The sequence below is a fragment of the Colobus angolensis genome, unplaced genomic scaffold (genome assembly GCF_000951035.1).
Source record: "Colobus angolensis palliatus isolate OR3802 unplaced genomic scaffold, Cang.pa_1.0 Scaffold154, whole genome shotgun sequence".
In the NCBI taxonomy this organism is placed as follows: Eukaryota; Metazoa; Chordata; class Mammalia; order Primates; family Cercopithecidae; genus Colobus; species Colobus angolensis.
In genome coordinates, this window is record NW_012114644.1 from 2,563,121 (window position 1) to 2,579,826 (window position 16,706).

General features: G+C 33.0%; 1 protein-coding gene across 2 annotated transcripts in view; it reads right to left on the reverse strand.

Annotated features, from left to right (window-relative positions):
* GRIK2 (glutamate receptor, ionotropic, kainate 2) overlaps positions 1-16,706 on the reverse strand; it is a 747,094-nt gene that overhangs the window by 25,122 nt on the left and 705,266 nt on the right. For both annotated transcript variants that reach the window (XM_011936507.1, XM_011936508.1), the window contains one exon: positions 15,961-16,186. In XM_011936507.1, coding sequence (XP_011791897.1) covers positions 15,961-16,186 — 226 coding nt within the window. The remainder of the gene's footprint in view (positions 1-15,960; positions 16,187-16,706) is intronic.

Genomic DNA, 16,706 nt, shown 5'->3' on the forward strand with positions numbered 1-16,706 from the left:
TTTGAGACTGAGTTTTGCTCTTGTCACCCAGGCTGGAGTGTAATGGTGCCATCTCGGCTCACTGAAACCTCCACCTCCCAGTTTCAAGTGATTCTCCTACCTCAGACTCCAGAGTAGCTGGGATTACAGGCACGCACCACAATGCCCAGCTAATTTTTGTATTTTTAGTAAAGAGGGGGTTTCACCATGTTGGCCAGGATGGTCTCAATCTCTTGACCTTGTGATCCGGCCACCTCGGCCTCCCAAAGTGCTGGGATTACAGGCCCGAGCCACCGTGCTCAGGGCCCTGTTTCCTATTCTTTTGTTCCCTTCCCCTTCCTTCCCTAACTTCCACTTCCCTCCCCTGCTCTTCTCTCCCCTCCCCTTCTATCATTCTTTCCTTTCCCCCTGTTTTTTCTTCTTCCTTTCTTTCCTCTCTATCATTCTGAGAACCTTACTTGTAGAATGAAATGCGCACGTAGTTCTAAATACTTAAGTTTAAAGTTTAAGTCTATTGTACACAATATGTTGATTTACTTCTTCTATTGCCCTTTTACTACCCTGTACAAAATCTGAATTTTACATGCCAATATTTTTCTCTTTATCTTATTTCATTACGTCTAGATAATATAGAACTAATAGAGTAAATGCAGTCAGCATTTCTTTTAATTCTGAGGGAGGCTTATTGGTTGATTGATAACTTTTCTTTAAAGGTTGCACAGCAAATTGTCCAATAATGTACATACTGAAATCACATTATCCTATATTGAAAAATATATCCTGAAATCAATGTATCTTATATTTAACATGCTGAAATTGCATTATCTTACATTCTGGAAACCTCTCATTCAGCCTTTCAAACGTTTGTGTACTTTCAAATCAAGCTTCTGTATGCTTTAATCAGTTACAAGGGCCAGAAACAAAATCATTCTTGCTTTTTATAATATATCTCCTTCTAAAAGTCATTACAATCAAACTGGCTATTCCCACGTGCACTTCTGTTTTTGGTAAATGTACATGTTTGATTTTTAAAGGATTACTTGTACAAATAATCTTGAGTTATACTACATATCAAATATATCTCGTGCATATTCACATTACACATCAGCAAAATAAAGGCTTCCATCTATCTATTAAAGGAAAGAACAGAAAAAAATAAATACTTGTTTATAATGTTTAAATTTATTGTTGGGGAAGAATTTTTCCCTTCTTTTATTAATGTCCCCATAAATTCTTTTCTTTTAAATTCAATTTGTACTGCTTTAGAAACAATAATTACTATTAATACTTATTGTAAAGTAAGATAACGTTAGATAACAATTACTATTGTTATTACATGTGTTCTCTGTGTCAAAGAAAACATGTTACCCTTTCATTAGATTTTTCTGTCTGACTCTATGTACTCTCCTTTCTGCCTTTGAACTTACATATTGTGAACTCACAGCTTATCAATTTGTATTTTTTGTAGGTTCTCTTTTTCAGTGTAATACATTTCTTCTAGCTTGTCATTACCTGAATACATTAGGCATTATCTAAAATATACTAATTTACATGCTTTGTGGGTATGAGATTATACCATAATCATTAATCATATAACATTCCAGGGACTTGTCTCAAAAAATTATAATAATGCTTTAGTTATTCCTCTATTTTGAAAAAGTCTAGTCCAATAAGTGTTTCCAAAACATATACCCAAAAACATGAATCACTTTAAATATTGGCTTAAGACCAGACCAGACTACTTGTCAGTGGTAGGTAAGCAACCATCCTTTACTCACCTATTTCATTAAGCATTAATGAAGTGCTATCACAGAGTAAGAAATGTTTTATGAATAACATAATGAATTCAAAAAATGATCAATTTTAGTCAAAATACATCCTGTCAGAATTTTAGTATTGCACATCTTCTCAAGCTCTTATTAAATTTAATAGACTACATAGAGTTCATAAGCAGACTTATTTCATATTTCTTGTATTGACTGCCTAGAATATGTGGTGACAAAAAAGTTTACAAATTCTTATGCCTATTTAAACACTATATTTTAGTTTGATGTTTTATTTAGTCAATAATACTATTATACAATATCATGACATCATTTTCTTTATTTTCTTTTCCTCTGTAGGACTTGGCTCAGTTTAAACTAAAAAAGAATTTCTGTGATTATTTGATTAATATATATTTATCCCAATAAGCAGAGGTGGCATTTGTTAGTATAATACCTGGTACATAATATGTACACAATATTTATTGAATGAATGCATGTATACATAAAGTAACATAATAATTACCTAATAATTTGTCATGCATTCTTATAATTTTATCTTCAGCAATTTGAATTATTTAGCCAAACTGTAATTGTATATAATCTATAATTATCTCCAATAATTATAATATATTTCTATAAAGCTAAGCAATTACTATGTAACAATTAAACACTTTGTGGGCCCATTTCTAACCTTCTTTTAAGAGGAGCTAAACTCGGGTGCAGTTACTGTCATCACTCCTTGTATTTTCTTTCGAAGGCTGCTACGGTTTTGCTGTGTCCCCACCCAAATGTCATCATGAATTGTACTCCCACAATTTCTGCATGTTATGAGGGACGTGGTGGGAAATAATTAAATAATGGGGGTAGTTTTGCTCATACTGTTCTTGTGGTAGTGAATAAGTCTCATGAGATCTGATGGTTTTATAGGGAGTTTTCACTTTTGCTTCTTTCACATTCTCTCTTGCCACCACCATGTAAAAAGTGCCTTTTACCTTCCTCTGTGATTGTGAGACCTCCCCAACCACATAGAGCTGTGAGGCTATTAAGCCTATTTTTCTTCACAGTCTCAGGTAGGTCTTTATCAGCAGTGCGAAAATGGACTAATACAGAGAAATACCATTGAAAGGCCTTAATTTTATAGAAGTATAAGAAATTCATGAGCAAAAATGATAAAGACACAAAAAGAGTAATTTCATCTTTAAAAACGTATCAATCCATAACATTTTAATCCCAAAATGGTGTCAGATAAAAGTGAACCAATCTTTCTGATACCTAATAACCTTTTCACATTGGATATCTGTTCAATCACTACCTTGCTGAAAATTTTGTAGTGGTGCTCTTGAGATATCAGATAAAATACTAATTATTAACTATGTCACACAATCCCTTTCTTTTACTTATCTCAAGATTCCTGTATTAGTCTCTTTTCATGCTGCTGATAGGGACATATCCAAGATGGGATAAAAAGAGGTTATATTGGACTTACACTTCCACATGACTGGGGAGGCCTAAGATTTATGGTGGGAGGTGAAAAACACTTATTAACTGGTGGTAGCAAGAGAAAAATGAGAAAGATGCAAAAGCAGAAACTCCTGATAAAACCATCAGATCTCATGAGACTTATCACCACCACGAGAACAGTATGGGGAACCACCCCCATGATTCAATTGTTTCCCAACAACTCCTTTCCACAATACATGGGGATTATGGGGGTACAATTCAAGATGAGATTTGGGTAGGGACACAGAGCCAAACCATATCACTTCCTTTCTGAATTTATCCTCTCCTCCCTACATCTAACCTGACAACAATACAAACAAGTTGGGTTTCCCTCTGCCTGGGTTGACCTTTTTTCACTCTTTCTTTAATTTTCTGGTTGAACTTTCTCTCATCAAGATAAATTTCTTATGCTGACCTTTTCATCTCTTTACAAACTTTCCCTAGGCTACCACAGACATATATAGTATCTCTCTCTTTTGGAACCATAGCACATTTTCAGATATTCCTATATAGTATTTGGTATATAATATTTCAATTTTTAAAGTATCTTTTTCTCCATTAAGATGATAATATGAGTGTCCTAATGGCAAGGACCACATATGAATCAATTTTTACCCCTATAGTCTCACTATTAATTGTTAAGTACATAAATATTACTTAGCACAGCTGTGAGATTCTAAGTATATAATAGTGAACAATATAACCATGACACCTGCCCTCCTAGAGCTTTCAGTGTAACAAAGAATATGTAAAATTTAGCAAGCTTTTACAAATAAAAAGGGGAATGTGTTACAGAATTATGTGACAGATGAAACTATAATAAATTAGTCTTCAAGAAAGGTAAGCAAAAAAGATTACTTATATTTGATAAGAGGAGTAAGAATGATAATTCTTCTTTTACTTTTGCTACCTTTTTCTTCTCTCTCTTCTCTTTCCATCTACATTCCAGTTTTGGAAAGGTGTACATAGAAAAGGAAAATGATAGTGAGAGCATCTCAAATCCATTTTGTTCATTTCTTCTAGATTGAGAGGATAGGATGAGGTACAAGATATAAGGGCCACGGAAGAATTTACCCAACTATATATGACACTATTGATGTAGAAGTGAGAGAAGAGAGGTTAAAAATCATCTAGTATCAAGAGAATAAAAATTTTTTTCTAAAGACATACCTAATAAATAATTAGTTAAAAATGCAAATAACTTTTAAAACACAATCATAATAAACAATCCTACTAAAAAATGGTCCAAAGACCTTAAGAGACACCTCATCAAAGGAAATACACAAATACCAAGAGAACATATGACAAGATGCTCCATATCATATGTCATAAAAGAAATGCAAGCTAAAATAATGCTTTATTTAAAAAACAATGAATAAAAATTGCAAGAGTATGTTGCTACCTATCAATAATAACATTGAATGTAAATTAATTCTGCAATCAAAACACATACAGTGGCTCCATGTATTTTTAAAAAGATCAAATTGTATGTTGCATATAAGACATTATTTTTAGCTTTAAGAGTATTCATAGCTGAAAGTGAAGTGATGGAAAAGGTATTCCATGAACATGATAACCAAAAGTCAGCAGGGATGGCTATACTTAGAGTTCAAGTGAAAAACACTGATAGGAGACAAAGACGGTCGTTATTTAATGATAAAGGAGTAAATACATCAAGAGGACACAATAATTGTAAATATATATACACCAAATATTGATTCACCTAAATAGATAAAGCAAATATTAATGGGCTGAAAGAAGAAATTAAAATAATAGTAGAAGGCACCAATACCCCACTTTTTTATTAACAGGTAATTCAACCAGATAGCAAATTAACAAGAAAATACTGGGCTTGAACTGCACTTTTGATATTGTTTGGCTCTGTCCCCACCCAAATCTCATGTAGAATTGTAATCCCCACATTTTAGGGAGGGACTTGGTAGGAGGTAATTGGATCATGGGGGCAGATTTCCCCCATGCTATTCTTGTGATAGTGAGTGAGTGCTCACGAGATCTGATGGTTTAAAAGTGTGACACTTCTCCCCTGAACCTGTGCCCACTGCCACCATGTGAAGAAGGTCTTTGCTTCCACTTAGCCTTCCGCCATGATTGTAAGTTTCCTGAGGCCTCCTAGTCATGCTTCCTGTTAAGCCTTCAGAACTGCGAGTCAATTAAAACTCTTTTCTTCATAAATTTCCCAGTCTCAGGTAGTTCTTTATAGCAGTGTGCAAATGGACTAATAAAACTTTATATGGAATGAACCTAACAAACATATATAGAACTTTCCATTCAAGAGCAGTAGAATATGCTCTCTTCTCAACTTTACATGTAACATTCTCCAAGACAGGGCATAGTTTAGGCCATGTAACAAATCTTAACAAATTCAAGAAGGTTGAAATTATAGGTAGTATTGTTTCTGACCACAACAGTATGAAAATGGAAATTGATAACAAGAGAAATCTTGGAAAATTGACAAGTATGTAGAAATTAAACAACATGCTCCTGAACAAGTAGTAGGTCAAATAAAAAATCAAAAGGAATATTAAAAAATATATTGAAACAAATGACAATAGAAACACAATATATCAAAACCTACAGAATGCAGCAAATGCAGTTCTACGAGGGAACTTTATGCAACAAATGTCTGTACTTAAAAAGAACAAAGATCCCAAATAGCCTGACATTATGCCTCAAAGAGCTAGAAAAGGAAGAACAAACTAAACCCTAAAGTTAGCGGAAGTAAATAATAAAGATCAGAACAGAAATACATCAGAGAATGGAAAAACCATAGAAAAAAAAAATCAGTAAAACCAACAGTCACTTCTTTAAAAAAGTAAACAAAATAGACAAACCTTTTACTAGACTAAGGGCAAAAAGAGAGGAGACTCAAACAAAATCAGAAAGAAAAAGGAGGCATTAAACTGAAAACTCTAAACCATTACTGAAAGAGATTGAGAACACAGCAAGTAGAAAGATATCTATGTTCATAGACTGGAAGAATTAATATTGTTAAAAATTTTCTTCCTGGCCAGGCCCAGTGACTCATGCCTGTAATCTCAGCACTTTGGGAGGCCAAGGTGGGTGGATCACAAGGTCAGGAGTTCGAGACCAGCCTGGCCAGCATGGTGAAACCCCATCTCTACTAAAAATACAAATATTAGTCGGAAATGGTGGTGCGAGCCTGTAATCCCAGCTACTCAGGAGGCTGAGGAAAGAGAATTGCTTTAACCCGGAAGGCAGAGGTTGCAGTGAACCAAGATCACACCAATATACCTCAGCCTGGGTGGCAAAGCAAGACTCTGTCTCAAAAAAAATAATAATAAAAAATAAAAAATTCTTCCTACCCAAAGCTATCCACAGTTTTAATGCAAGCTCTATTAAACTTCCAATGTAATTTTTCATAAAAAATAGGAAAGCAATCCTACAGATATGTGAAATCACAAAAAAGCCTAATACTCAAGGCCATAATGAGCAAAATAAAATAAAATAAAGCTAGAGGCATCACAATATCTGATTTCAAATTACACTGCAAATCAATAGTAATCAAAATAGCATGGTACTGCCCTCCTCCCAAGAAAAAATAGACACATTGACCAATGTAACTGAATGGAGAGTGCAGAAATGAACCCACACATGTATGGTCAGTTGTCAAAACTATCAAGAACACCCAATGGAAAATAATAGTCTCTTCAAACAACGGCATTGAAAAAACTGGATATCCACAGGCAGAATATGTAATTTGGTCTTTTTCTCACACCATATACATAAATCAACTCAAAATGCATTAAAGAATTAAAAGTAAGGTCAGAAATTGTAGAAGTACTAGAAGAAAGCATAGGGCAAAAGCTATACAACATTGATTTGTGCAGTATTTTTTAAATTTGAACCCAAAAGTTCAGGCAACAAAAGCAAAAATAGACAAATGGGATTGCATCAAACTAAAAACTTCTACAAAAGAAGGAAAAAAATTAACAGTGTGAAGAGACAACCTAGAGATTGTGAGAAAATATTTGCAAGCCACACACCCAATAAGGTGTTAAATCAAAATTATATTAAGAACTCACACAACTGAATAGTAAGAAAAAATTATTTAAATGAGTAAGGGACCTGAATAGACATTTCTCAAAAGAAAACATACAAATGGCTAACAGATATATGAGAAAAAGTTCACCATTGTTAATCATTGGGGAAATGCAAATTAAAACCACAATGACCTATCACCTCACACTAGTTAGAATAGCTATAACAAAAAAAGACAAAAGATAACCAGTATTGGTGTGGAGAAAAGGAAACCTTTACATACTGTTGATGGGAATGTGAATTAGTGCAACCATCATGGTAAACAGTGTGGAGGCTCCTCAGAAAACTAAAAGTAAAATTAGCATAAGATCCATCAATTTTACTTCTATGTATTTACTCAAAAGATATGAAATCAAAGATTTGTCAAAGAGATGTCCATACTCCATTACTCATTGCAGCACTTTTCACAATAGCCAAGTTATAGGATCAACATTATATTTATAATGAATCAGAGAATACAGAAAATGCAGTATACATAGACACAATGGAATACTATTCAGCCCTACACAATAATGAAACTTCTGTCATTTGTGACAACCTAGATGAAACAAGAGAATATTATGCTAAATGAAAGAAGCCAGGCACAGAAAGACAGATATAACATATTTTCTCTTACATGTGAGATCTAACACATTTGAACTGATAGAAACAGAAAGCAGAGACTGGAGTGTTAACAGAAATGGGGAGATGATGGTCAAAGGGTACAAAATCTCAGACGAGAGGAATAGGGTCTTTTTTAATCTATTGCACAACATGGTGAATATAATTAGTAACAGTGTACTGTACATTTCAAAAATTCTAATACATTTCAAATGTTGACACCATAAAAAAGATAAGCATCTGAGGTGATTGATATGCTAATTAGCTTAATTTAATCATTCCTTATTGTATTCATAAATCACAATGTCACTTTTATGTCATAAATATATACATCACAAATGTTTAGCTTACAATAATTTTTTAAAATAATATAAACACATTCTACTTGAAGGAATATTTATAGAATACGCAGAAGAATACTCAGGTACCTAAGATCATAAAGGGAGATGTTTATATATGGCATATAAAATGCATCAACGAAGAATTCAAATTATAGACTATTTTGTATTAGACAGTTGCCTTTTATTAATATTCTGTATATCCTCTAACTTGTGAAAAAGAGAATGTTATCAACCTGTAATGAAACAGCCAACTATTTTTACTGGTTCTGACATATTTCCTATATATTAGTTAAAAGTGACTGATGAAATAGATTTGCTGTCATATTTCTTGAGTATTAAACCATGAAACTCTAACACTAAGTATGAAAATAGAAATAATTTTATCCTATAAACCCTACCATTCTTACGATTTTGGCATCAGCATAGTAATCATTAGAATAGTGTTAGAAATAGTTTGATTTCCTTACATTATGCTTTTGTTCCAAATCTAATGTAAAATTCCAAGGAATTAATTATAAGAGTTAGATCATTTTATATTAAATCATTACCTAATTAATCATCAAGAACCCAAAAGTTGGAAGAAAAAATATTTTTTTTTCAAGACAGTGAACTACCCATCCTTTAAGCATTGCTTAAGTCCCTTTTGCAATTTGACCTGTCTGCTTTGGTCTCACTAAGCTCCACCTACCTAAGTCCCTGCACTAATAACAGGCATTTGTTTATGTCTAATATTGCATTTTCTCTATTTTATGTCAAATTTGTTTTTCCATGTCTGTCTTCTAAAAAAGAAATATTATTTATATTTATATTTTATGTTCATTATTTTACAGAGCTAAGCAGGATAGAGTAATAACATTCTTGTAGATTGGTCAAATGTAAAGAAAGTATACATGCCTTTAAAGATGATTTTTCTCCTAATACATTTTGAGCTCTGTTTACTAAACAGATTGTTTACTAAACATGTCTTTAGAGATGATACTTCTAATACATTTTGAGCTCTGTTTACTAAAAACTCAAGACATGTTTAGAAATGGAAAATCATTTTGCTTGTTTAGGTAATGCCCTATGATAGGAATTTTCTTAGCTTTATACAGTAGATATCAATCACTTTCTTCCCACAAAATGATAGTTATCAAATTACAATATACTGATTAGCTGATGATAAAATCCCAGGTAGGTTTCATTAGAAACAGGTTTCCAATTGGTTAACAATGGGTCATACTAATACTCTGCTTTCACTGCTATATATTTAATATCTCTAAATACATAAAGACAAGACATTTCTAAAAATGTAAAAGTAGAGACCACTAACATATTCTTTTAATTATTAGAGAACATTTCTTCAAAACACTTTTCATTTTTTAAAATTTTCTATAACCTCATATTAGAAGTGATCAAAACATTTCTTTAAAATTCTTTATGCTACATATTCTGATTCAAATACTATAAATACAATATGATCGATATTTATCACAATCCAATTATGTGAACATGGTTGTATCTACTTGTACATGAGGACACTAAGTGTAGTAGGGACTCAGTAACTTCATCAGGTTTCATCCAGGTGAAACTAAAATTTGTACACAAGTCATCTGACTACAAAGGCCACAGACTCCGTGCAACATGTTAAGAGTATGTCTGTCACATGAGCGTCAGCAAATGCAAAGCATTTGGCTTTGGTATTTAGAACAAACATTTGACTACTTTTTTCTAATAAGAGTGACTCATTGGTTTTACCCACCTCTGCTAACCCAAGGACAACTGTCTGACATAGTCTGACAGTCTGTGGCTAACTAATCTAAAGTAAAATTCGAAGTCATGGTCTTGGACTAATCAGTACAAAACATTAAATGAATTAAAAGGTCCAATCTTTGCATATAAAATCTGTCAGAACTCTGTTTTATGAGAATTATCCATTTCTGCATTGTTTGGGTACCATTTGGTCAACATTTACAATGTTAATGACGGTTGTTCACAGTGGTGCTCACAATTCATCAAATTCCCTCTTGAAGCCTCCTAGATTGTAGCATGCAGCCTGTTGATGATGTCTGTGGATAAGGCATAACTTATTGAGATTCTCATGTTTTCAGTGACATGTCATCTAGACTATAACAAATATGCCAGGAATGTACAGATTGAACAGGTGCAATTTGAGTTGTTTTTTTTTTTAATTCTGTCTCTGAAAATTATTAGATCTAGATGTAGCCCTGCAAAATCACTTCAAATATTAAAATTGTGCTGCTTATGCAAAGGGAAAACAGAATGCATTTTAATGGAAGGATTGACCTGCAGAAAGATGAATAATTTGCATCAATTTTTCTGCATTATGTTCAACTAATGAAGACAAATGTATTCATTTATTTCAGTAAAGCTGAAAGTCTGAAGGCTGGCAATTTTATGCATCTATAATGATGACTATTACAGTACTTATTATATGATAAATTGAGAATTTTAGAAATGGATGAATGGTGAATAAAACAGGGAACAACATTCTTCTCATACTGATTTCCATTTTAACAAACATTAGCATCTGCCTCAAACAAACAACATACCTCCACCAGTACCAATTCTACATCTCTTATCTCACCAAATCATGAGAAATAAAAAAAAACAGTGTATCTTATGCATTTAATATTAGAAAATAGAAGTAAAAAAAGGAAATTTCATTTTGTTTATACGCCAAAGTGGTGCACGTCTACCATAAAAAGTCAATAATATAACCCATTGTTACATTTTTATTTTAGGCTAATTATGGGTAAGTACATTATAATTTGATAAAAGTTACTTGAGGATTATTAATAGTACTACTGCTTTTGGATATTCATAGATAATACTGTTTTAAAGCATTAGCTTGTAAAGGTAACATTAAAGTTAATTACTAAATAAAATACACCCTAATATTTCTAATTAAATCAGTAAATATGAGAGAAATAAAACGTATTTGTGTGTGACTAAAATTATCTTTAAATTTTATCTTCGTATTAAAGGGCATTGTAAATATGTCCACTTCATCTTTACATTCCTCATGTATAGTTTGTATTTCAGTAATTCTCTAACTATTATATGACTAATTTATTTTAGGTTTTGTTCACAGAAATACTCACTGACTTTTAAATAATTATACACTCACTGACTGGAATTCACTATTGATTGAATCCCACAAGTAAAATAGAAACAACTGAAATTACAGAAAATTACGTTATCAATAATATGCACAGACATGAGCACAATTCCATCCCTTTTTCAGCTGCCACATACATTGCTTGTTATTAAAGTTGTGAGGAACTAATACATGAAAGAAAGAGGTCACTTACTCATTGCTAAAAATAGAAATCATCTTAGTGAGACCCTTCAGTCATTTTATAATATTTCTACCAAATTGCATAAAGCAAAGCAAAATAACACCAACTGGCCCTAATGGATTTTTTCTAGACTGCTGCTTTCCTACCAGCTCATGGACTGCTGAGTCTGCCTAGTCCTCAAAGTGTAATATGCATTCAACATTTGAAAAAGAGAAACCAAGAAGGCTTTTAAGTACGGTCAGTCAGGAGAGAAGCAATGCAGCCAAAAATGCCATTAAGGAGGAGAAATGTTCCCAGTTCAGATAAATAGATAATCACCTATGGTGAAATAAGAGACAAGACGGCACGTGCTCACACAATTTAGACATTCCTTAATGAAACTGCCATGATTTTGCTCCTTGCTTTTAACTCACTCGGAGCTTTTAAAAATATTGTTTTGAATGAAATAAGAAGTTCGGTTAATGTACCGAGTAAGGTCTCCTGCAACTTCAAAAATCTACCATACAGTAAATGCCACATTAAAATAACGTTGCTGCAATCAGGAAAATTATGAAAGGAATTTAATGTCACTCCAGACTTAATTAAACTTGCTTAAGCTTCTTTAGCATTTACCTTCACATCATTGTTGATTGCTCCACTAAGGTATTTTTGTGTAAACAGAACTTCCTTAATTAAATAGCTTATTCTGAGTCATTCAGCGATCTCACAGCACACTTTGGGCAGTAACTATCACACTCAGAGTGATGAATGGTGGTGGTGAGGTCCCTAAACGAATCAATTAGAAGGTAGCGTGGCAGGCTAAGAAGAGAATGTATGAATTTGGGGGGAAATGGGGCACGGGTGGATGTATGTACAATTTTTAAATTTTTTTCTGATTTCCCACTCAAAAAGACTCATAATATTTCTCCTCACCAAACTACATAGGCTTTCTTGAAAATATCTCAAAATCTGAGAAATAATAAAAGCAAAGAAAAGGAAGTTCCTCTCTTTGATTACATATAGTATATTACTAAAGGTGAAATTTTCACTGTGGATTATAGCTCCTGAATATATAAATTAAAAAGCCTGGGGAACGTCTGGAACTAATCTGAATTTTGCAGAACCTTAGCCCATATTGCTCTGCTTTGAATATAGCTATTCTCATTAACTCTCGCTGAGAAAGCGTAAGAACCTCAAGGAATATTTTTCACACCTTAATAAATTCCTTTTTTTGTTTATAATTACACACAATTTTAAAAATAAGTAAATACATTAACACACTAATATCATTTTCAGCATGCTTCAGCAATGGTAACATAAAAGGCAAATGCTAATTTCCCAGTTGAGAAATGCAGAGTGTGACAGTGGTTGAAACAATGAACAGCAAAAGAGAGACAAATAATCTTGCCCTTATCCAGACAATGGAAACCAGGAGAAAGTGGTAGCAATATATGAGTCTTATCCAGACAATGCAAACCCAGAGAAAATGGTAGCAATATATGAGTCTCACTCCTTTCAGAGATAACACTAAAAAATGTGTTCATTTATTTCAGCTCTTCCCAGATGAAACTACAGGATGATGGGAGCCTAGCAAACCACTGCTTCCACCTCTCATAACTACTTTATGAGTGTGCCTGATTTTTTAAATGTGTTCTGAGACATCAGCTAACCATATTTCTCCATGTGGTCTAGCCTAATTTAGACTAAACTCTGAGAATCTATCAAGTACATTATTTGCCAAATTATTTAGCATTTAAATGGACCTGAGATAATATAATCCTCTTCTTTTACTAGTTTAAAAAAAAAAATTAAAGTTAGAGGCCATAAATTTCAAGTTACTTTTCCAAGAGCACTGTAGTGACAAGAATAAGTTCAGAATATCAGTGTGCAGAATACTGCATGATGATATGATATTCACAGCACATTATCAGCCTCTTCTTCTAAGAACATATGATTTTTCCTAGGAAAAAAAACATTTCAAAAATTGTCAAAGAAGTTGTGCATCGCATATTCCAAATAACTGGTGCAGTAACTCATGAAGTTTCTGGGTTCAGCATGCATTTCTTACTGAGGGAAAGATCCATAACTGACCTAACCATGCAGAATGCCAAGATTTGAGTACTCCCGTTACACAGAGCTAAGGCAATAAACCAAAGCCTTACTGGAAATAAAAGTATAATTTAACACATTTTGAGAAGTAAAAAAATGTTTATCAGCAATATAATTGTGAACACGCAATCATTTTAATACATTTATAGTATATTAAAATTAATTGCCCAATGTTGAATTTGTACATAATATTGGAATAACAGGGACAAAGCCTGAGGAAGCCTTTCCCTGGTGGGAGTCTATTTTCTGTGGAGAATTTAAAAACAGTAGCATCAGTATCGTTATGTACTGGGAAGTCTAAAACATGTAAAAGATAAAATATTCCTCCTTTAAAATGTCTTTTGTTGGTCTAAGTTCTAAACAATTATTTTTGAGTTTTAACAACTGAGCTTTTATTGACTTTGAAATTAGCAAATATTTATCTTTAATTCCTTAATAAGCATTGTATTCTACCCAGAAATAGAACTGGAAAATTGCAGTTATACCATTTACCCCTCAATTGTATGGACTCAGCTACACTTGCCTATTTTGGGAGTAAGAACTCAAGTTTATTTTTTTTCATTTCTAAAATGACTGCACAATTATTCTTTGTTATGACTCTACTATATAAATGCAAGAATTAGTATCTCAAAATTTTGTCGAAACTAATTCAAGCTATTTTAAATCCTAATAAATTTCAGATGATTTTCCATATGTAATGTGATTTAATATTGATTTTTTTGGCAGAAAATTATTTGACTTCCTAGACATTTCAGAGTTGCCAGAAAGCAATGATTGGTTTTAACCAAGTCATTGACAAATTTGCAGAAGTTAAGGTCCAAAACATGTATAGCATTATTAGTTACTACCGTGATAAATCATGAATATGTTTTCCCCTTTCTTTCAAAAAGTACATTGATGTAAATAAAATATGCTATTACTTTTTTCTCTCTCTACAATTCTTTTCCTGTTGCTACTCTAAAATATTACCGTCAACTTAGTGACTTAAAACAATACAAAATTTATTATCTCACAGTTCTAGATGTCAGAAGTCCTAAAAGTGATGCCTCTGAAGGACTGTATTTCTTCTAAAGGTCACCTGGCATTTCTTGGCTCATGGCTTGTTCTTCCATCTTCAGTACCAACAAGTAATATCTACAGATCTCCTCTCCTCTCCTCTCCTCTCCTCTCCTCTCCTCTCCTCTCCTCTCCTCTCCTCTCCTCTCCTCTCCTCTCCTCTCCCCTTCTCTTCTTCTCTCCTCTCCTTTCCTCTCCTCTCCTCTCCCCTTCTCTTCTTCTCTCTCTCTCTGTTTCTCTTTGTCCCTGTCTCTTTCTCTCACATCCCGTCAAAATCACATCTTAACTATGACTCGACCCTATACTCTCCCTATTACAAGGGCTCTTGTGACTACTTTGGACCCATATGGTTAATCCAGGAAAACCTCCACATCTCAAGATCCTTAACTTAATCGCATTTGCAAAGTACCTTTTGCTATGATACATATTCAAAGTATATGCTATATTCAAAGTATATTGCTATAAAGTAACATATTCAAAGGTTCTGGGGATTAAGACATGGACATCTCTGGGAAGCCATTATTTTGTCCACCACACGTGCATATGTACTGTAATGTTTTATATATTTACTTACAGCACAAACATATATATATTCATATATGTTTGCATATATATAATCAAGATTTTTATTATTGTTTTCTGGAAATTACAATTCATTATCTCATTTGATTATTTTGATTAAAAATAATTTGCCATATGAAAGAAGGAGGACGTTAAAAATAATCCTCAGTGTTAAGTATTCTAGATACAGCATTGGTAAATAGTCTGCTGTTTGTACCTTCTTTTAAGTAAAACAATTCTAATAATATTCATGAGAGCCATTTATGCCTCACTTATTTGAGTTAACTCTCTAAGTCAAATACTGTATTCATAAGCCACAGATTTAAAAAAGTAAATTGTTACAAAAACTTTAGTGTACTCATAAAACATTTTTTGAATTTAAGATTGAAAAGAGAAAGTTAGCTAGGTTATGCTGTGGGTTTTTCAACACTGATACAGTAAAAATATCCACTGACCATTCTGATAGAAATTAATTTTTCCTTTTTTGACTTACCTATTTAGAAGAATATATTGATAACCTGCTTTTATACAAATTTATAACCTGCTTTTATACAGTCACAGAGGGGTAGCAGGATGCATTTGGTTAAAACAAAATTCCTAATGGCATATGTGGAAACACTGTTTTACCCCTGTCTTACAGCAACTCAGATTAATGAACAAAGAACAAATAGCTGACATATAACCTACCCATGGGAGTGCCAACGCCATAACCTTTGGAGTCTATAAGGCCACCAATCTGTGTCAGGTTACAGTTCCGCTGGGTAACAAACTCGATGGTTGTTGACTCCATTAGGAAAGCATAATCAGAGGTGAGGACTCGCTGGATTCCTTCTTCATTACTTTTGACCAACACTGACTGCCTTCTGCTACTCATAAAGGCCCACATTTTGTCATACGTGGAGATTTTTGATTTCTGAAGAAAATAAATATAAGGTGGTCATAAGAAAGATATTCCTTAGTTTCCATGTGGTCCTATAATGTTTAGACACAATGGACTACATTTATTTTACTTGTACCGTCTTAAACAATATCATTTTTAAGGGATATATATATACCGAAAAAATCTGAATCTGTATAATGAGTTTCTCATAGCAATTTCTCATCATATTTCTAGGTATAGTATAGATTTATTTAACAAATATATTTTTTAAATCTTAATGTTTAGAAACGCATCTCAGTAAATCATAGAAAGTTATACATACAATAGAAAATAAATGATTTATATTCTTGTTCTTTGTTCTCTTGTTCTTGTCTCTTACCTGAGTATTCCATATTTGTCAACATCTCTTTAACAACAAATATAGAAGAGAGAAACACTGCACTCAGATTGAAACTGTAAGACTACAAGAGTTTGTTTGTTTTCCCCCAATTTGGGTTAACATAACACAGATGCTACATTAACCCCCAGGGATACACACAAAAAAATATAGGTT